The sequence below is a fragment of the Coturnix japonica genome, chromosome 7 (assembly GCF_001577835.2).
Source record: "Coturnix japonica isolate 7356 chromosome 7, Coturnix japonica 2.1, whole genome shotgun sequence".
In the NCBI taxonomy this organism is placed as follows: Eukaryota; Metazoa; Chordata; class Aves; order Galliformes; family Phasianidae; genus Coturnix; species Coturnix japonica.
The window spans coordinates 20,548,064-20,570,393 of NC_029522.1; the positions used below are offsets into that span (position 1 = coordinate 20,548,064).

At 42.8% G+C, this 22,330-nt stretch overlaps 1 protein-coding gene across 1 annotated transcript in view; it reads right to left on the reverse strand.

The window, feature by feature from the left end:
- Window positions 1-574: 574 nt before the first annotated feature.
- Window positions 575-22,330, reverse strand: part of SLC15A2 (solute carrier family 15 member 2) — a gene marked incomplete at its 5' end in the record, with an annotated part of 39,740 nt that continues 17,984 nt past the window's right edge. Inside the window, 15 exons of the mRNA XM_032445808.1 lie at window positions 575-2,138; window positions 2,984-3,088; window positions 3,719-3,865; window positions 6,243-6,339; window positions 7,766-7,876; window positions 9,101-9,147; window positions 11,548-11,712; window positions 12,485-12,610; window positions 14,457-14,538; window positions 16,282-16,370; window positions 17,440-17,472; window positions 19,614-19,658; window positions 19,894-19,983; window positions 20,303-20,389; window positions 21,612-21,694. Of these exons, the coding sequence (XP_032301699.1) occupies window positions 1,962-2,138; window positions 2,984-3,088; window positions 3,719-3,865; window positions 6,243-6,339; window positions 7,766-7,876; window positions 9,101-9,147; window positions 11,548-11,712; window positions 12,485-12,610; window positions 14,457-14,538; window positions 16,282-16,370; window positions 17,440-17,472; window positions 19,614-19,658; window positions 19,894-19,983; window positions 20,303-20,389; window positions 21,612-21,694 (1,484 nt within the window). The remainder of the gene's footprint in view (window positions 2,139-2,983; window positions 3,089-3,718; window positions 3,866-6,242; window positions 6,340-7,765; window positions 7,877-9,100; window positions 9,148-11,547; window positions 11,713-12,484; window positions 12,611-14,456; window positions 14,539-16,281; window positions 16,371-17,439; window positions 17,473-19,613; window positions 19,659-19,893; window positions 19,984-20,302; window positions 20,390-21,611; window positions 21,695-22,330) is intronic.

The following is a 22,330-nucleotide window of genomic DNA, read 5'->3' on the forward strand; positions in this document are numbered from 1 at the left end:
ATGCTTTCTATTAGTGCTTCAAACTGGAATCTGGTCAGACAGCATCATAGCAGAGTGATTCAGCAGCCTCTGAGCTGATCTGCAGCGTATCATAAAACAGGATTAGGAAAACAACAATGCCTGGAGGAGAAAGAACACACACAGATTCATGGCAAGAGAACAATACCAGAAAGGAGTGGAGGGAATAATCCCGACTTGGCTTCCGAGGAGCAGGTTGGATGACCTAATAGATGGCTTTCAATGCCCTTCATTCCCACTTAGTCGCAGGGCTCAGCCGCCTGGTTCCAGCTACCACAGCTTAATAAACGGCTCTGCATCAACAGAAGCACATTAAGCACTTCTGTGCGCACACCCGCAGCCTGTTGTCATTTGTCTGAGACCATGGTCCCCCTCTGGCACAAGACCCAGATGCTATTTCACAGCAGGCAGGAGCTTATGCAGGACTAGTGGTGCACCCTCATGGCCATTTAGGACAGGAAGAAAAGAAAACAATCCAAGACTGCGTGTTCCAGTTACAAACCAGAAAGTGACACTGTTTCAGTCTTATTCAAGAACACACACGTGACAGCACCAGTGATGTCAAGCTAAGCATATTCCTTAGCACACTCCTGTTCAAGGTGGAAATACAGTATTTCATGATATGACCAATGCCAAGGTGGAAGAGGAAAGCATCATTAAAAATCTATTCTCTGGGAACCTGAGGACCCTACTGACAGTCTTTTAGTAAATTAGGCCATACTTGTCACAGCTGCAACCTTGGAGTGACAGAGGAAGGCAGGGACTGTCCAAGGAGTTTTACTAGATTGGCAATGGTTGAAACAGTTTGAATGCAGAACAAGAAAATTCTCAATTCATGCAAGCAAGGAAAATCAGGCAATTCTCACAATTCCACTGAAATACCTACATATTTACATGGGTAGTGAGACAAAAATCAGGTAGGAAAAGAAAAATCTCATGTGCCACGGTATCCTTTTGTAAATTGAAAAAAGATGGTAAAGTGCTTCTCGTTTAAGTCACTGCAGGATGCCTGGAATTTTATAGAAACTGCTGCAGTGTGTCTCCCAGTGGAGAACAACTGAAGCATGAGATGAGAAAACAGCCATAGCCTAACTTGCAGTGGCAGGTACTGGTAAAGGAGATGTCCAATACAGACCTTATATATAGGAAGATTACAAATAACAGCTTGGATTCCTAAAGTTCAAAAATGTAAACCAATTCTCTAATCACGTCTAATCAAAGAATACAATCAGTTACTGCAGACTTCTAAGAAGAACCGTATATCAGAGAGATGGTAAAATGCATTTCTTGTTCAGTAGCGCTTTGGGAATAGTTTAGCCTGCAGCATTTAATTCCCTGTTATTACTTCTGGGCCTGGAGGTGAAAGTCATAAATCAGGACCAAACATAATTTGCAGTAATGGGGTGAAATACTCATAAAGAGAGTTACATGATGAAATTTGGGGGATTGTAACTCTTCCAGTCTTTGAGGATTGCAGTAAAAACTAAAAATAAAAAAAAAAAAACCTTCCATCTGTAACATCTATTCTTCCCTGATCCCATTCTGGATTTTTTCATCCTTTTCTCCAAGCATCTCCAGCTTTTGCTGGCATACCCTTCCTCTCTGCTGCTGTAAATATATAGTAAAAATAAAACCATAGGAAAGCATTCCTTGCTTAGAAAGATGGGCAGGTTCTAAATTCCATTGTCTTTATGTATGTGGGTATTTAATACCACAGGATTTCTCCCAGGGAATTTTGCTCAGATTTCAGGATCCCTCCTGTTTTTATAGAGGGTTACTTTATCCCATTGAGATGGCAGCTACATTCTGAGTAGTAAAGACCACAGTACTATGAAATAACATTGTCTCCATTCCTCTTTCCCCCTACCATCTACTGAGTTAAAAAAATTAAAACAATAAAAAGAAAGAAAATAAGAAAGAAAAAGATCCCAACCTATAATGTGTTAGAGCTTTGTTTTCTGAGTAACGAGACTAATCATGTTTCCTCTACTTGGGGTCTCTCTCTTCTCTTCCTTTTCTTCTAGGTCCTCTGGATCCACACTGACATAGAAATATCCCATGATGGAGAAAATAATGCACACAGCAAAGAGTAGAACAGTGAACAAGACAAATTCAGCCCACTAGGAAAGAGAAAAAGAAATAAAACAGCAAGTCAGGGGATGCCAGTCTCCCAGTGCAGAGGATTTCTCTGCATGTCCAAGTGCTTTTCAAAGTGCTGGGTGAAAGCTTTCCGGCACGTAAGATTTCTCACAAGGTAGAAACTTTCTCATCCTGTTTTCTGGTCAATCATATATATGTAATGTAATTATGTAAATATGAATATACGTGGTATACCTCAAAACAAACCCTGGGCTAGTTTCATTAAATCTCTTTCTTGCAAATCTGCCCTGACTGGCACATACCTGCCCGGGCTTTCTGCCCACAAGATGCCTTTGAGACAGGCAGTTTGCTGTGAACCAGAAACAAGCCCCAGTTCACACTCTCATCTCATCATCCCAGAAGCTTGGCAGCTTGGAAGAAACAACTTCTGCACCACAGCCTCCCCACACAGAGCCCAGTATCGCAGGGGTGCAATAGGCAGCTGGCCCTGATGGAATCCCAGGCTGGACACCCATGGGGCTGACTAGATGAAAGAAAGCAGCTTTGGGTATGCAACAGCAGCACACAGCTGGCATTATGTCCAGGCTCCAGGTCCAAATAAAGTCTGCTTGCCTAAAGCTGAGTTCCAGCATTATTAGCACAGCACAGGTCACAGTATTACTTACAGCCATTGAAAGGCACAGGGAAGACCATTGCTCCAGAGGGCAATGCTGAGGGCTACTCAGAGCCCTGGCTGGGAGCTGGCTGGAGCACATAGGAGCCTGGGGCTGGGTAGAGAAACTCTGCCTCCAGGGCACAGACATCCAGAAACACCATCCAGGGCCTGTTCTAAAGCATTAGCTCTGTTTTACAAGCAGAACCATACCTGCGCCATAGGTGCAGCCTGAGCAACAACAAGGACGAGTGTATTCCCAACAGCCACCGTGAGCAGCCAGCCTGCTTGCAGCACTGACTTCATGCTGGCTGGAGACTGAAAAGGGAAGAAGAGTCTGGTCAGTGGCTGTCATGCTGCACCCATACCCCTCTACCTAGCCTAGGAAGAAATGGTGGAATTTTTTATGTGTCTCTTCTGCAATTAAGTCCTACAGCTGCATACAAGGAGGTTTCAAAACAAGTCATCCTAAAGGACACAAGAAGAAGGAAACAATGGCTGCTGCTACAGATCTGGATCTCAGATCATCTGAGACAGTAAGATCAGGAAGACTAGGGACACACACAACAAGCTCTGAAGCTTGAAGCCTGGTGCCACATGGCTGCACATCTTTGGAAAATACTGGATCTTGATGTTAAGCTTCCTGCCAATCCCAAATCATCTGTGTCTCACAACATATCGTCCCCTGGATTAGCCCCCCACATCAGTAAATACTTGTAGTTTACTCCAAGGATAAATTTGAGTAGCTTCAGCTTTTTGATCTTGCAATACCTCAATCCTTTCTACTCACAAACCTTCTCCCCAGTGTACCACAATCAAATTCTCGTAAACACTTAGACCCCTTCAGTCTCTCAGTTTAAAGCAGGTTCCAAGCCTCACACAACCTTGGCAGATGTGGGAATAAGTCCTGAAGTCTAATTTTAAGCCCCTTATCTTTAAGTGGAGTACCTGAGAATAGGAGAAGGCCAGACCCGTAATGGAGAACATCACTTCTCCAGCAGATATTAATAAGTACTGTGGTAACTGCCAAGCCATATGGACATTGTTGGCTTTGATGTCTTCTGACTTCCATGTCTGAACCGCACCTCCAGAAACCTAGCAGGAAAATAAAGGAACACTGATTAGCTGCTAAAAGATCAGATCCTTCCTAGACTACAACAGAGAATTAAGATGAAGCTTAAAGAAAAGACAGAAGCAAAGCTCTGACCTGGAAGTGAAACTGTGGGTCTGATCTCTGCCACATCCAAACCTGCTGGAAGTAGGATGGCTCCTGCTGCATGACATGGAAATATCCCAACTATCTCTTGTGCCATAAGAACTTCAAGATATATTGCAAAATGGCAAGTTGCCTTCTTCACTGGGGTTGGAAAAAGCCCGTGTGGTGCTTTTACAGAGTCTGTCACCTGCTGCTGACATCAGAGCCAGAATGGGCAAGATAAATGCTCACGCCCTCTACATGGCCACTATTTGCATTTCATCAGTGCTGTATGACTCCCAAATTATACCATCAACACCCAAACATAACCAGTTCAGGAATTCTAAGAGTAGCAAAAAACTTCCCCATATCAGGTATATTGAGACAGTTACAGTGGCTGTATTCCTAATTCCTTTTGTTTGCTTTTCTAGGTGTAATTAATACTGCCTCTGATGTGCAGAGAAGCAGAGAGAGATTTGAGTAGCAGCCAAGCAATCATTAGGCTAAAATGCCTTCAGGCAGGAAACCTAATGTTTAAGGAGAGTACATGGGAAAATACAAGGGATGTTACGAGGTGTACTTAATCACCATGCAGGGAGGCAAATCAAGAGACTGTAATTTAGAAGGCTAAAAGGGGTGAGAGGAGAGCTGCACACTGCTCTTTTGCCCAAAGGAAATGTCACAAGTACTATACTACAACTGCACATTGAAGAAGGTTGGGGAAGGCAGTATTTCCATGATATAAGTATTAGTGTTCAGCCATATTAGCAGCCTAATATACTGCTTTCTTGGTTCTTCTGCGCAGCACTCTCAGCTGAGTAGGAGAGTATGGTGCAAATCACTGCAATAATTAAAAATTATCTTGGCCTGGAGCAAACTAACTCCCTACAGAAAGATGAAAGCACAGGGCAAGAGATGAAAAAACAGAGGGTCAGAAAGATTAAAGGAGTGCACAGGGCCAGAGAGACTGAGGCACAGAGCCACCCTAAGCATCCATGGAGGCAGCAGGGGCTTTGAGATGGGACCACAAAATGGGACTCTTGCCCACAGCCATTTGGGATGCATCTACCTCTATTGGCCCTCACTCAGCTGTGTTACTGGAGACTTGGACTTAGTCTCATATTCTCCACACAACTGCTCTACTCAGCTTCTCATCCAGAGAAAGAGGCATGCAGCCATGGAAGTAGGGACTGGCCGACATCACTTCAAGTGTGCATGTGTTTTGTGTACATAAATCTCCACACTCAAAGATGGCAGCATCTGCCTGTTCTCTCCAGGACTGTGCATCCCATTCCAACTACAGGAGGAAAAATACAAAACAAAACAACAACAGGTGTTTTGCAGCTATGTTTTTCCCCTCTACATATTTGGACTCCACAGACATGAATAGTACCCATTAATTGCCCAACAGGGAGATGTTCCTGCCAGGGAATAGCTGACAGCACTTTACTCTGCTCATCACAACACAGTAGTCAAAGCCCCAAAGGGCAGCTCAGCAGCATGTCCTGTCAGACCTGGTTTGTAAGCGTGCCTGTGCAGTGGAAAGGTTAAAATGGGCACTAAGATGGTTACATTCATCCCTGTGGTTCCTGCCAGCTGGAGCAGAGTCAGAGCAGTGCCTCTAAGAAGCTGGCAGGCAGGCAAAGGATTCCACCCTCTTTGGTTCATACCTCTGGGTTGTTTGGAAAACCACACCTTGACTTTACACTAGTCTCCAAATGAGCTGTACAGAGAGTGAGAAGAGGAAAAGCAGACACATAATTTCAACCACCTCTCTCAGCACTTTGCCCCTCTTCTTCCTGTGCAAAATCCATACATCTTGAAAGATCGACCTTCAGGTCAGTAAGTAAAACATGAGGATGTAGCAAACTTTTTGCAGAGTTTCTCAGGTGTGAGATAATACCAGGTACGGTAATTTAGAAGCCACAGGCAGCATTAGCTCTTAGCAGTGTGCTGGGTCAATGTTAACCAAACAAGGATGGTGTGAAACCAGCACAAACTGTAAGTCACTTGATTTTCCAAGGAGGATTTCCATCAAGCAAAAGACATTGCTTCTTATTTAACTGGTAAGATTTGACAAGATCACAGTGCAAGGAGGAATGAACACCCACACACTTTGCTTTTATAGTTGCCAGAACCTTTTACTAGGTGGCCTTCCAAGTGGCTATAGCCTTGGTCTCACAAAGTAGAGAAAGCAAGAGAGTCACCAACGTAGGAGGAAAAACACTGCCAGAGACTAGAGCAGAATGAGCTTGTTACCATCACAGGATCACTTACATTAGTTATCACAACAGTGTACGATGCACCAAAGTCAAGCAGCCCTAGGTCCAGGGTGAATTCCCCAGTTTCAGTAATGCATTTTCCATTATCATATCTAGATACAAGGATGAAGTACAGCATTTTCTGGTTAGTCTCACAGACAAAGAGCACAGAGTAGAGCTATCAAAAACTCCCCTACAATGGACAAGAGAAGATGTACAATGTAAGGCTGCAGTCAGGTCTATGTCAGAAGATCACTGGAGTTCCTTCCATCTCTTCCTTCAAGAAACACACAGGCACTGACTAGAGATCACCCAGTGACCCAGCCTATTGCTGATGTTTTGAAATACTGCTTCTTCCAAGCAACCTCAAAAGTTTCCAGCAAAAAGAGAACCAACTTATCCTTTTTTTATTCCCCAGGCTTAGTTTTCTTCCAAAATATTATTCACTCCTTTTAGGAACTGTGAGCCAGGCAAGTTGGCCAGGCTTCGGGAGCCTTCGGATATCAGAGATACACTCCCAGAAGCCATAGTGTTTCCTTTCAATAGAGCAAATTACCCTTCTTATTTGTTCTTATGATTTTGTATGGTCAAGATGGCACATAGGTTCAGTAGCACTGCCATGGTGGTTGATGCATCTGTCTAAATTGCAGCAATAAGTACCTTGGATGGAGCTGCCACAGAGAAATGCCACAAGGCTTTTGAAACATTGTGAAGGCCAGAAATGTCTTACATGAGCCAATTCTAGTGCTGCCAAACCAAGGCCATATGGAGCCCCTGTCTATTGGCCCAGTCTACAGGGCCATGGGATGTTACTAGATGTTACCAGCCCACATAATGTCATCATCTCACATATTAACACTTTGTCACATGAAATATGAACTGTTTCTTTCCTGAAAGCATCGTAACACTAAGAGCTTCAGCCTGAGAGAATATGAAAATAGAGCAGGTGCCACATGGCAGAGGGGCTTTTCCGTCTTTGACCTTATTCTGCTGACAGATGCACAGAGGGCCTCTCAATAACTTCTCACAGTTCTTCCCTTCAGCCCCACACAGAGTGTAACAGCTCAGAGAAAGTTAAGTTCTGTATATGGACTTCTTCAAAAAGATTGTGGGTTCCTGCTATTCTCTTGATCTAGCTCTAAGAAAACTCAGATCATTGCGTGAAATAGAATGTCATTACACTCTTGTCATAGGAATAATGCTTCCAAGCAACAACTGCTACAAGAAGGGAGCTATTCCAGACACAGTCTGGAACTTGAATCTATTCAACAACATATTACACACACAGAAACTGATCCACTATCCTTTGGCTTGGACACTTTGCAAAGTAAATGCACAGTGCTTCTGTACACACACAAGTGGACTAGAGTAACTGCTCTGCACAGAGCTGATTATTTTGCTTTTTTTTTAAACAAACATCTGGCACACAATCAAATGCCAAGACCACAGCAATTATGTTTTGCTATTTGCATGGGGGGGAAGGGGGGAGGAAGAAAAAAGCCCTGTGGTGCTCAAGGAAGGGCTTCAGTGAGGACTTACATGTCCCTCTCTACCAGCGAGTACCCAGAAACACCATAGTTTCTCTGAACAGGTATGAACTGTTTGCTGTCAATGGTGAGGTTGACATCTTGGCTCAAACCATTAATGAATCTGCAAAGAAAGCATATTATTAGGCTGTCAGACAGGGCAGGAGAAGTATAATATGAATCACTTAAAAGAAATGCACTCTCTCCCAAAGCATTCTGTCACTCCATAAGGTTATGACAATTTCTCCTACAAGCTACCAAAATACCAGCCTAACTCAATGACCAGGTTTTCAACGTAAGACTAGTTTTCCTACTGCTGTGTAATTTTACTCTCTTCTCTCCTGTGCAAAGAGACCCCTTATTTGTGTGTGTGAGAATGAACTTACCAGCAGTCTCTTCTCAGACACATTCAGAGATTCTTCCAAATCTGTTCAAGAGGACAGAACCCCACCCCCAGGAAACTATAAAGTTGGGTGTCCTGATGAGTGTGTGCACTGTGCTGCCATATTTTCCAAGGAGTTTCTAATAGCAAGAAAGAGTTTTCTAGCAAGATATTTTCATTGCAAACAAACTTTCATAGGAATGCAGAGGTTTGGGGTTGTTAGTGAAACCAAACACTTTTCATATGATCTATGATTTAAAAAATGTTGGTTTTCAGTTGTTAACATAGAAGGGATCCCTAAAGATAGTCGTGTGCATAACAAAAGTAACTTTAGTTGGGGAAAAAAAGAACATTCACCCAGTTAAACCTTCTCAAAAACTTTTGAAAGGAAAGTTTTGAAGTTCTGTCAAAAAATGCTGACAGAAAAATGAAAGAGTTTCTGACTGGAGGTATTAATCAAGTCTCCGAGATGGCGTTCAGATGGCAGAAGGCTTCACAGACACAGGGCTATGAAGATATTGCTCTCATTTTATCTGATTAGTTTGCATTTCTACAGGAGGCTGGACAAGAGATAAGTGATTGTCGCAGGTTGCAGAGGACAAATGGCAACAGCTCCTTTCCAGATTGCATCTTCCCTTTCCCAAAATGGCAGGCCACGGTGAGATCACCATTGGTGAGATCTTTTACGCTGCCATCTCAGCCCAGACAATCCCAGGCAGTAGAGGGCGATACAGTTCAGCTCTGCATGACAAGTGCATGACAAGAATCTGCAGCTGACACCTGACATCTTTTCTTGCAGGATGAGCATGGACGAGATTCTAACCCAAGAACATCTGGGTTACATTATGTACAGTTTGAATTAGACAAAACCAGTTTCTTTCAGCCCACCACCCTTGACTCCTCAAAATAAATAAATAAATGAATAAATGAATAAATAAAAGAAAAAGAAACAAGAGCCATTCATACCTAACAGCTGCCAAACCATTTTCTGGCTTTGCTTCCAAGTCTGAAATCTAAAGTGGGAGGGAAAAAAGAAGAAAATCACATATATGAGTTAATACTGCCTTACAAATAACATGTAACAGAAAATACTAGTTGTCTGTGGAATGATGTGTTGCAAAGCCAGTGGGACTGACTGGTATCTCACTAAAGCTTTGCATCAGACCACGGAAGTAAAGTCACAGTGCAGTGAAGCTAATGGCAAAATTTCAGCTCCACCTAAGGTTTAACATGAGATCTTCAATGATTAGTTATAATTAAACATGAGTACAACAGCCCTACAAAAACCAGCAAATAGCCTAGCTTCCAGAGCTGGATTCTTGGCCTACTCATCATCTCCATGGAGCCTAAAGCCAACAGGGAACATAAGATTGTAATCCTGATCATCATCTACTGCTGATAATTTTCCTGACCCTCACAGAAAAAAAAATATCACACAGTGCAGGCGACACCAAGATGCACCGAGCTGTTTTATGGTCTCTGCAGGCTCACCCTGGAAACTGCAGCGTAGTTGGGTATACTGGGGACTGAAAGATCTCCTTAGGATCACAGCTGGAGCATCAATTGGATAGTTAAGATGTACCCGCTTGAGTAGGGTTTATTTGGTGCACAGAGAATAAAAGACTTGAGAATAAAGACTATGGGTACACAGCCCCTGCCCTGAAGATTGTATTTCACACAAACGGAATACAGGTTCTTGGCTGGTTGAAATCTATGGTTGTACCTATGTAGCCCATTCTCCATGCTTTCTTTGAGATGTAAAACCCTGATCTTCTAAGACCAAGGATTCAGAACTACAGCGTCCTTTATAAAAGGTCCATTGCACTTCAGTGCAATATGCTGATCCACAAATAATATATGCCCTAGATAACAAATAGCCATAGTGAATAACAAATTTCAGAGCAATAAATAATAAACAGCACTGTTTCTTTCAGGGGGAGGCACATGGGGATTAACACACTAGCTCGCTGCAGGCAGGACTGACAAATTATTACTCGCGTTCAGCAAAGATCCCCAGAGGTCTCAAATTCATTTCCTGCCCACTCGACCACCCACAAAGGAGAAGAAACCAATTTCAGACTGGCTTCTACCAGGAAAACATGAGCAAGAAGCCAAACCCACCTTGGGGTTGGAAGAGACTACTCCAGGATGAGCTCTGCAACACAGCAGCGATGCCACTGCTGTCCTCACCTTGCAACGCTGCAAAGTGTCATTTACTATACTGTCTTCCACACCTCCTCTTTCTACAGCTGACTATGACAGCTCAACAGCATCAGCTAGCAACACAGAGCATAAATCTGCCCGTGCCAGGGGTAGGCATTAATTCAAACACAGCTTAGATAGCTGGGGCAGCACAGGGAGCTACTGAAGCTCAGAGATTGCTCTGCTTCAGCCCGTCTCTGGCTTTCTTTCCATGGAGACAGTATGAAAATCACTGTATGAATATCAATTTCTAAAGGAAACAGCACACCATCATCAGGGTTTCATGGAAACTTAAGAACACTGCGTGAAAATGAGCTCTAAGTTCCAAAACATGAAGCAGAAAAGGAAACAAAAAACAAAAACCAACAAAACCTGCCTCAGGGAAAAAAATGAATTCTTAAAACTCCTCATTTTTAAAATCTGTTACATCATTTCTACTATATGATATTGAATGTTTATGCAGTAGCAACTCTGCAAGGTAGGAGGCTGAGAAACTGCAAAGAAAATGGGCACTTTAACATAAGGATGGATTCTGATGCCATTTACACATACATACACAACTACCACAATGCAGAATGACACCATTCATTTTCAGAGTGCTTCTTGGGATACAGCTGCACACAAAAGATATCAGAATCTAGCCCTATATACCCCGTGTATGTCTCTATAATTATTGCAGCAATACACAAAAGTCCAAACACAGGCGGCTCTGCTGCAGAGCTGGGAATGAGCTTAATCATTTATTCTGTTCAGCAAAACAAATGGGCCTTCTGTGCATTTTCACTAAATGCTTGTAATAACTACACCCAGAATCATTCCTCCATGCTTTTACTCCATGCCCAGCCCTAGAGCCTCTTTAACATCTTTGCTTTATAGAACCATCTTTTGGGGAAAATCTCAGGCTCTTTGCTTCCTCAGCTTTTGCAAGCTCTGCTGCCCAGCAGGCACGCTGCTGCTGTCCCACTACAGCATTCACTGGATTAAAGTGTTCCTAGCAACTCTCAGATGCCATAACGCCTCTATTAATCAACCAGCAGAAATGTGTACAGACCCAGAGCCGTTAGCTAAGAAGTCAGGCTTGGAGCATCTGAGAGCAATCAGACAGACACTGCAACTGAGCAAATGAATTAATAAGCCTATTACCCCATTACCCATTGTATCATCACAGCCACTGAATTAATACTGTATTTACACGTCACTCCCACACTCACTAAGCGACTTGATAGGTTTCCTCCTGCCTCAAAAACAATTAAAGTGTACACTGTTTTCTCCTTCATGGTGTAGTTAAAAGCAAGAGATGATCCTTGATGTTGCAGGATGAACTGAAGGCTCTGTTGCTCTCCATTCAGTATTAAATGTGAGTACTCATCTGGGCTCTGTGAATAAAACAAACTTAGTTATTTGCTTTTTTCACATGAAAAAGGATCTTGCTCTTCCCACCAAGCGCAACCCTACCCTCTCTTCATGGAATTCTGTAAAAAGTGGTTAACAGTCAAAGCTGGTGAAAAGCTTCATCGACCTATAGGCTTCAGGCTGGTCAAGTCAGAGCTTGGAACAATCTTTCCTGCAAGATGCAACCCAAACACCAGAGAACCTTCTGCACATGCAGCTACCCTTTCCTTGGCCCCAGTCTGCCTCAATGGGACTCCATCTAGAGCATGGCAGGCAGCTAGTAGCTGTTGGACTGCCATTCTGGTTCCCAAACTAGGCTGACCTGAAGTAATCTGGAAGTTGAACTGGGAAACAAGTTGCAGCGCCCATACCCAGCTAAGTGCCTTCCCATTTTTCTTATCCTTTGCAGGTAAATACTTTTCACATGCCATTCAGAGCCCAGCAGCAATGCTTAGTATTTTAGCACCGACAGATGCCAGCTGAATGCCTCATACTTGGACATTTATCCTTTATTCCTAATTCTAGGTCAATATAGTTAAACATTCCTTCCTTTGTCAATGAAATACTTCTCCAAACCTTCCACTTCTATCTGGTTGGAGATGGTGTGCTCCATCTCTAAAGCCATTCCCATGTACTTCTAAGAGGCTGGAGAACAAGTCATAGCATCTCCGGGCTTTATTGGAAAGTGCCAGAAAAAAGCCCACCCTTTTTCAATGGGATGCAGGTCAAGCCTTCCATCCCCACACATGTACTTACCTGGAAAGCCTCCACTGGCTGCTGAAATAGGTTCTGGTCTTGGATTGTCACTTGAACTGGGTTCTTTGCCAAATTCAGGACCTGAATTAAACTTTCTTTTGGGACAAGTTGAGGCATATCGGTTTCCTAATTAAAATAAAAGGCTTTAAGTGCCATCCATATGCTTTATTAGCACTTCAATAACTTCATTTTTAGTCATAATAGTCTTCCTCTCTGTAATGACACTTTTCCATCCCTTCCTCATTAGAAGTGGCAATGAGGGAAAATGATCATAAATCTTATATGGGAGAGGGGGGGTGGCTCCTCATAATAGTTCAATAGACAACCTACCAACCTTCCCAAAGACTGCCCTTCGCACCACTGAACATAAGGGCTGCACAGCTGCTGGGCAGGTAAAACAACATCTCTGCTTTCATTATGCAGCTTGCAATTGCCTGGATTTAACGAAGTGCCATATCAGAAAGAAAAGAATTCTGTGACCGGAATAATGATTTTCCCAGACTGCTCAGCCAGAAGCTACGTTTTGAAAATCCCAGTCCAGCTCCATGACTGTAATTGGTGCTTTTGCATCACTTCATGCCATGCTTCCCAAGCACAGATCTTGCTTCCCATCTTCTAAGAAAGGGTAAACTACGCCTGCAGTACAGAGGAACCCCTTTCAGTCAAGAACTATTTCCTAGACAGTGAACTTCAATCAACATCAGCCCTATGTTATCTGCAATCTAAAACTGGTTATTTATTACCCTTTTTTCCTCACTTTCTTCTAACAGGTAGTTGCCAGGAATACTTCAGAGCTATTATTTTTTTGCATTTCATCCTGTAATCTGGGAATGGCAGGCAGAGTAGTTTGAACCTAGCTTAGATGGGAGACACTGTCAGAAAAGACAAGGCGTCACTGTCTTCCATGAACCTACAGCTGCTCTGGACCAACAGGTCCTATATGAATGCCTAGCAAACCTCATTACTGTGGTTTTTCATTTGCACTGCCCAAGGTGGGCCACCATATGCTGCTCTTTGCCAGCGCTTTTAATAATCTTCAGGGTAAAATTCCTGTGCAGAGACAGGAGGAGCCTTCAGTTCACCGTGTCTCTACACTTAGGAGCTGCCCACAACCAGAACAGGCTTTCAGTGCCCAGAGAGAGCTGCTCTGGCTGACAAGAAGAGCATTTCTTTCCACTTGTGAAAAGAGATCAGAAAGTGGAGCTGAACCCACAGTCTCTTTTCAACAGGAGATCTGTCAATAGATTCACCTGAAGAACTCACAAATGTTAATTCAGGGCTGTGTGCCAGCCGCTCTGTAACAGAACAGTTTAAGTATACATGGAAGCTTTAAAAATTAATCCTACAGTATCTTTCTTAAGCCAAAGGTCAGCCAAAGTTTGCACAGAGCTGGGCATGTGCCAGAAGCAAATGGTACAAATCTGTAGGGGCTAACATTGAATTTACAAGAGATTTGCTGGCATCCTGTCTGGGGATGCACAGCCACCCTTGATGTCTGTGACTGTGGAAGTGGCTGCATTCACTTCCATCATTGGAAAATAGATTTGTTACATAAAGAACACATCCCCAGCCTGAAGTAGGAAAGGACTGCAGTAAATAAAGAAACAGTAAAAGACAGACAATCTACAGCAAGAAAAAAGAAGAGAATAGACTACATTTTGGGAATTAATCACTCGCATTAACCAGGTGGCTGTCAATCACCGATGGTAGAAACCTAGAAGAGAGATCAATACAGATGACAGGCACAGCAAAACTACAAAGATCAAAAAAGAGACAGAGACACAGAAAGAGACAGGTAGACTGAGAAAGAAAGAAAGAATATAGCAACTGGATCAGCATGTTTGATTGTAAAGAACACAATAAAGATGACTACCAAGGAACGAAATGGGTAAAAAGATTATTCAGCAAACATTAATACAAACATATCAGGGAAAGCCAAATATTTCTGAGGAATTGCTTCTGATATACTTACATTTATTTTGACCTCTACAATGGCTGCGAGTCCAAATGCCATCCCTGCAAGGATCATACCCGTTGCCATTTTCCTAATAGGTCTATGGAGCAAATGAAAGAGGTACTATTAAGAAAAGAAAGTAATTTAAAATATAGAACACCATTCCTCAGAGCCTAAGATGTGCCAAATCCACATATTGAACTGTCCAACAGGTGGCACTGGGGATGACGTGCTGTTTAAATTGCCAATCATTTAACTTAAAACTATTCTATTTTTCTGCATGAGGCTAGCACCGAGGCCAATTAAAACTGCTATGCCATGAAAAAAGTTCTATGCTTGCAAGTTTCATAGTATCTTGTTCCTAGCTCATCTAGTGGGAATAGATCATAGCATTATGTTAACCTGTAATGTTGGAGTGAGCACCAGAAATGATACATCTTCAAGTCTCCCCTGGGAAAAGCAAGAGATAAGTAGTATACTACTTAGCAGCAGGAATAAAAAGATGAATAAATGTACACTTTATGTCATCAGTGTTTCTGACCATCTGTGTCATCTGTTTCTCCTGCCAATACATTTATGCTCCTAGAGAATAAGGAGCATGCTTTGAAAATGGAGCAAAACTAGAATGACTCTGTCTGAACTACAGGAGACAATCTGATATAAAAAGGTATGAGTCCAGAAAGGCAGGTCCAAACTGAGTGCTGAACTATTGAGATTTTAAACAAATAAGGATCTAGATTCAGTGTTTTCCAGTCTTTGTAATGGTCTGAATCATAGTCCAGATGGGCAGGGGTCTGGGAAATCCAGATTATGAACCTAAATTCTGTCCCTCAGTTATATCTTCTGTTATAAAAAAATTGTTATTGTTTGCATCTTGTGATAAATAATGCGATTTTGACACCAAATTGTGCCTTGGGATTGTGTTTCACAAGCTTCTGCAGCCACACAGGCTAAAACCTTGCAGGCTACAGCAAATTCACTGCCACATCCATGGCTGAACTGGAGAAGAACCTGTCAGTATCTAGCATCCAGGGGGCAGAAACAGCATGACATTCTGATCTGTTCAGCACATGGGTCTGTGCTGCTGGATTCGATACTCTGTGAACCTGTCATCAAACAGGAAGCTTTCTGCCAAGTTAGGGCTTGTGAAGCCAATCTCCCACTCATCTCCCCATTCCACATTCTGGTGTTGGAGAGAGCAAACTTGGTTCATTTCAGCTGCAGCTGCACTGGCTGAGGCACTCCAACAGCTCACATAACATATTCCCACTGCTAAAGCACATCAACTCACAGAGGCAGACTACAGATACTCAAAAATCAAATCTCTCCCAGAAAGCATAAACTGGTCCCCAGATACAACTGTTCTGATCTAGACATCTTCTCCTACAACACTGCGCTTCTTAGAGCAGACTTGGGATAGAACACTTGGGCTATTGTGAAAACCCCCTTCCCCACTGGCACCCATCTTGGTGGCAATCTGCCTTCACAAGACCACATGTAGCCCAGGCAGGACAGCGAATTCGGTTGCTCCAGGTAGGGAATTACTTCACAGAAATACAGGAGATTAGGAGAAGGACATGTTGATCAGGTTCAAAGAGGGACTGCTCATATTGGCTTTCAGGGAAAACCTGATGTCAGAGCAGAAACCAACATCAATGAATTTTCCCCACTGGAATTTCCTTGGCCTATCGAAGATGGTGACGTTGCCAGAGAGGCTGAAGTAGCAAGTGCTGTAAAGCACAAGTATAGAAAATCATGTTTCTTCTCTTTAAAAGCTATTCTTCTACACACTTGCTGCTAAACAGTAAGAACTGAGGTATCCATGTTGCCCCCAAGTACTTACGTGAAATTAAATTTGCACATGCTTATCAGAGGATAGAGCCCAAGGTCAAAAATTGGGATGAAGACAAGAATAAGAAGTGGATTTAAGAACTGCAATACAAAACAATGGGAGTTTAGTGACTGGAAAGCAACTTCTAGTAATTAAACTCATAAAGCAATGTCCTCCAGAAATAATTCCATTACAGAAAGGACAGGAACAAACACTTAAAAACCTCCTTTTAAACTACATTCATAGTTTTCTCTTTGACAGTTTCTGCTATTTAGGTTTCACAGGCACAAGTACATTTTGTTCATACCCTCCTCTCCAAGAGGTAAGCAAGCATCATTGGTGCAATTTCCCTGAAGAGAGAACTGAAGCATTGTGTTTTCAGAGAGCACAAAACCCACTGAAATAGAGGCAGGCAACTTTAGGGGCTGTGCTGGGTGGGACCTTAACAACAGATCAGCAATAATGGAAACAGCTTGGGACTTGAGCAAAACCTCAGAGGAACAGGCACTATTTTGTGAGTCTGCCACTTTCTCATACTTCCACACAGCATGAGAACCCCCTGGGAACTGCTTTTCTCCTGGGAGGGCAGAACTTGCCTGCCAGTCAGCATTGGCACAGCAAGAAAACGGAGCAATGAGAGAACAAGCAGAGAGAGATACTCAGTTTCAACTTTGAAGGAAGATTTTAGGGAAAGGAACAGCTTTGAATTTCTTCAGAGCTGTTCAGCATAAGAACTGTAATCAACTGTGACAACACAGCATCATCTCAGAGCCTTCCTATTTTCATTTGCCCTGCAGGAAGGGAGAAAGGAAACATATTTCAGGTATAACGCTGATCCCAGTGCAGAGACATGTTAAAAGAGACACAACCTGTATCTCCCATATGCCAGCACTAGTCCAAGAAATATTAAGGTGTCATGTTTTCCCACACCTCTGCATTATGTCTGTGTTACAACACCCTTGGGATCTTCTGATCATCAAGGTTAAGACTGTTAAAAAGCTAGTGAGCAATAAGTCAGAGTCCACACTACACTAGCCAGCAGGACCACTGCTATTACCTTCAAAACAAGAGAAAGACCACTGGTCCCATGAGGGGAAAAAAAAAAAAGGAATCAGAGAGAACAAGAAAATATATTTCCAAGGGTGATTTCCTACTCTGTAGTATTTTTACCTGCATTTGGTCAGGCTGAAGGACATATATTCCCTGAAACAAAAAGATATGGCAAGTGATTCATAAACATCATGTAAGCGTGCATTGCATATATGGTTGATAGCAAATAAGCAACCAGCTCACAGTATAGTTTTCATCAGCAAAGGTTATTTCCTCAAATGTTTTATGTTGGCTTTAGCAGCTGGTATTCCAAAGACAGAGAATTTGATGGGGATCATTTTGCAGAAGGAAGCTGCACTCAGGCCCTGATACATGGCATTTGGGATGTGGCCAAGACAGGTACTGAGTCCCATCTTTCTGATGGGCTGAGCCCAGCACTAGGTGAGTGGTGAAGAATGGGAACGTCAGTTCTAAGCTGGGACCTGGATTTTGAGCTTACACCCTCTGCTTCTCTAATGGAAAAGCCCAAATCCTGTAAGCGAATGTCTTCAAGCTTCAAGACTCCCAGGCTGTGGTGGCATTTGTTCCAAACACATCAAAAGGATAACAGAAAATTACCCTTGAGGGTAGGCTGTGCAAACCCCCATGTACTCCATTTGCCAAAGGCACAAAATGGGCTTTGGTCAGTTGTTCAACTGTTCTTGGTTTAAGCCAAGAGAACTGAAGGCTGTAACAGCTGCCATAGCCTTGCACCACTGTGTCTAGCCCCTGCAATTGGGCAAGACCACCACAGACAGACAGAGGAATCTCAGACTCCAAAAGTGACAGATGAGCTGTCCCCAGGCAGACGCTGGCGTTTGTCTGAACTCCACAGCTTTTCATTTGAAATTAAGATGAAGAGAAAGGAGGAAAACATTAGGAAGGAAATAATATCTTTCCGAGAAAGCACCATGGGAATTTGCCTTCTGTCTGCCAGGTTTGTCCTGAGCTGAATATAGATTGCCTACCTGTTTCTGCTGACAGCTGCCTCCTAGGAGAGTGAAAAGCAGTGGACATAGCAAAGGAGCTTTGCAATTAAAAGGATCGGGCAAATAACTTCTTCTCCTGCTACTTTGTGTACAAATATGCCAGTAGAAAACAAGCCTCCAAGCATTTCATGTTGCACTAAACCGTTCCCTGTTAATTCAGTCTCCCTAGCTGAGAACTTTGGCTTCAGAGAGCAGAAACACAGAATTCTTCAAGCACGATCTCCAACAACCCTAATGAAGAAATCAACCCAGTGTTGTAGTTAATTCTCACCTTCATGAACTGGGGCAACTCACTAAGGCTGAACAAAACTGAAAGAAGCCAAAAACCCATCCAAGCAGGTAGAACAAATACGTACCAGTTTTCTTCTCCACCAGAGAGTGTTTAACAAGTGACTCCTGGTGATTCTTAGATGTTCTGCAGATGGATCACTAAGTGTATGTGAGCACAACGGCAGAAAACAAAGTTTCTAGATACACATCATAAAGACTTCATGAACTTTCATTGTTTGTCCTTCTGGAGTGGATAAAATATGACAAGTGGTGTAAGTCTTTTTCATGCCTCATTTGAATTAATTAAGCCTAATGTGTATCACGTGCTGAGAGTTACAGATTTTAAGAGGAAAGACTCAAATCTGAGGCCTCACATTGATTTTAAACTGTCAAATGGGCATTTACAATCTTAAATTCTGATGTGAGTATCTGCAGGTAAGATCTAGATGGCCTATTAAATACACTTCTGGAAACACTGTGTGTACACTGATAGACAGCTGATCAACATTCACCTGTCACTGCCCTCTGCTCCATCTGCTACTCCCACCTCTGAAGTACTTGATGGCTACTAATTCATCCTCACCACATTTCGACCCTAAGCACAGGATTCCTGCTGATTCTTAGAGGTTTCATTAATGCATCACCAAGTAAGCTAGAGAAGTATACAATCAGAACAGCTCTCATTATACATCACGAGGGCTGTGTGAACTTCATCTGACTTCCCTGTCTTGAGTGGGGGTCACAGAGCAACCAGTTGCCAGTATGTCAGTACTTGTGACTTCGCAGGCTGCCAGTGACTCCCCAGCCCTTGCTCCTTGCCAAGATGTGCTGTGATGAACTGCACATGGCCACATAGGGCCTCTCTCTTCTAATCATTGAAAATGCAACTCATCCAAACTCATTAAGCAGAAGCCCTTACTAGTGAGAGACTTTGATTAAAAAGCAAGAGCAGTGATATTACTGCTAGTCTTATCCCCAGTGACATTAAATACTTACAAAGTCAGCGTTCATCTTTGTAGCTTGCAAAGTCCACCTGGATCCCTAAGGAGAAAGCAGACGGCGGTGTAGTTTGCATGTTCCATGGAACAGAGAACATGGGCACAGAGAAGACAGCAGTGCTGCATGTCTTGCGAAACCATTGCGGTTTTGTGCCACTGTAGCACAAGCAGCCCTAGACACCTGGCAGGAGCGTAGTGCACTGTGTCTCCAGGATGCTTTGGTGTCACTTTGGCAAGACGGGGGTGCAAATTCAGGCCTGCAATGTGCTGTACTGTACCTGCTGATCAAACAGGGCCCAGAACATCGGCAGTGGTAAGAAGAGAAACAGAACACGTGTCACCATTTTAACCTCCCCAATCAGTTCTTTCTATAAAGGAAACAGACAAAAAGATAAGATGTAAGTGACAAGCCGACAGAGGCTTCAAGCTACAAACTACAAAGAAAGAGAGTTCCTATGTTTTCCCACACAACAGTTATTCACTGCATTTATTCATGGCCATAATGGCATTTCTGCATTTCAGTGCAGCACCTCGACTGTCCATTAAGGGTCAGAAGAGTACAGACATGGGAAGGGACAGGACAAATGAGGAGATGCAAATAAAGAGTAGAGTAGGGTGGCCAGGCCAGTCTCAAGTCTGCCTGTCTCCCTTTCCCCTTCCAGACCTCCCTTGTAAAAAACCACTTACCGAGTACTTTTCTGACGCCCAGTCAAGCCAGTGATCTCTCTTTGGAATCTGACGGGAGCGGTTTTTCAGCCTGTTTTTAATAGCAAACTAAGGAGAAAAACAGATGAATAACTCCCTCATGCTTATCCCCTAATTTAAACTTTCAATTTCAGAGGTCTTACCTATCTGCCCTTGTCACATTCCCAGCTCAAAACTGCCCTTTCCACCCCTGGAGGTACATATCATGAGGGTTCTGATGGACACTTCCAAAATCTGCATGTACAACCAGATGCTTTAGAACCAATTCTCTGCAGAAAAGTCTCTGTGACACTGATTGGTTAAAGGTGTGATATGAGAATGAACTACCTCCAGAGCTTGTCCTTCACAAACAAATCCAGTATTAGCCTCCAACAACTGTTTCTTGCTTGATTTAAAGTCTGATATGTGATTAACCTTTGAACATCATTTTTTCTTCTTTTCTGAAAGGCACCTGTTAGACTGATCACAGTGCTGGGGAGGAAACACCTCCTTATCCACAGCAATACCAAAACCAGAGCTCTCATCACTTTCTCATTCTGTAGGGCTGCCTTTGCATATTTCTGATGCAGCCCATGTCTCATTCAGTCCTAGAGAAGTTTTTAAGTTGGCTTTTCACTGCAGGAGAAATTAGCAACACCAAATTTTTAACCTGTTTGTTCATGCTGCTTGCTCCAGCCACTGAACAGACTGGTAAAAACAATGGCAGCCTCCCTTAGAAATCCTGTCATTAAGATCTGGTCTGTTTCACCATGGTAAATCTGTCACTAGCATTAACCTAGAGAAAAAGAAAACATCTGCTGTTTGCAACAGCTCCTTGAACAAGAACCATCACTATCCATTCAAAAACAAGACTGTGTTACTCACATACTACATTCAGCTCACACACTATGAAAAACAGTTGATAGGGCTATACTGAAACTATAGAGTAACTTAATGTGCATGATACAAACATGCAATATTACTGTCTGCTGAACTGATAAACTTCAGTACAATTGTTCAGCTGAAAGAAGTCATGTTTCTGAACTTTCCTTCCAGCTCTTACCAGCACACCACACCAGTGCTTCTACTGTCATTACTGAAGAGTTTGTGGAGCTATCGAAAAACAATTGCAACGCTGAAGGGTAAGCTGGGACATGAATGTGCTCCTCATTCCTTACAGGTTAGCAGCAAGATATCCAGCCAAAAGCAGCATCCAGAAGTGTTCTAGATATCACTTTCCCATTCCTTTTGCACTCTTCTGACCTGCAGCCTCGGAGTTACACATGAAGAAGAGACAATGGCACACACTTACTCCAATGCATTTGCATACTTCAAGTAAGACATTTCCTTGTGGCGGTGTTTTTCTGTACAGTCCACTTCCAGCTATGAACACAACTGAAAAAGATTACAGTCCAGATGAGAATTTACATGACTGAAGCTTTATCCTGCTCTGTTTTCTGGGGAAAATCTCATATTCAACAGAAATCCTCTGCCTCTGAGGCTGAGAGGACAGTACTTTTATCAAACAAAACAAACACATAGGACCCTGTTAATGACTTCAAACTGAAAAATACATGACATTCTACAAGAGGCAATGTGATAGCAACAATGTGACTTAAAATACAAACCACATTTAATTACTGATGTTGACACCTGTGCGTAAAACCAGCCCCAAATCATTGCAACCACATGAGGAGGAATCCAAATCCAGCATGAGCTTTGTGTACTTGCACCTCATGCACATTTAAATGATGTTAAGAGAAATTACCTTCAGTTATTGTTTCTGTGAAGGGATATGCAATTTAAGCTATTGCTTTCCCCCTCAAAACACAGAATAGATTAGCAAGGCTTCAAAATGCTGTCAGAGTTGAGTTATCCAATTGCAGATCATTTGTCCTGTTCCTTGAGAGCCTTGGACTACACTGCAATTCCAAACGTGTTAGCAAGGGGAAGCGCAATAAAAGCTGAGTGTGAAATCCATATAACAAAGCAACAAGTGGAGAAAAGTAGGCATTTTTCTCCAACTGGAGG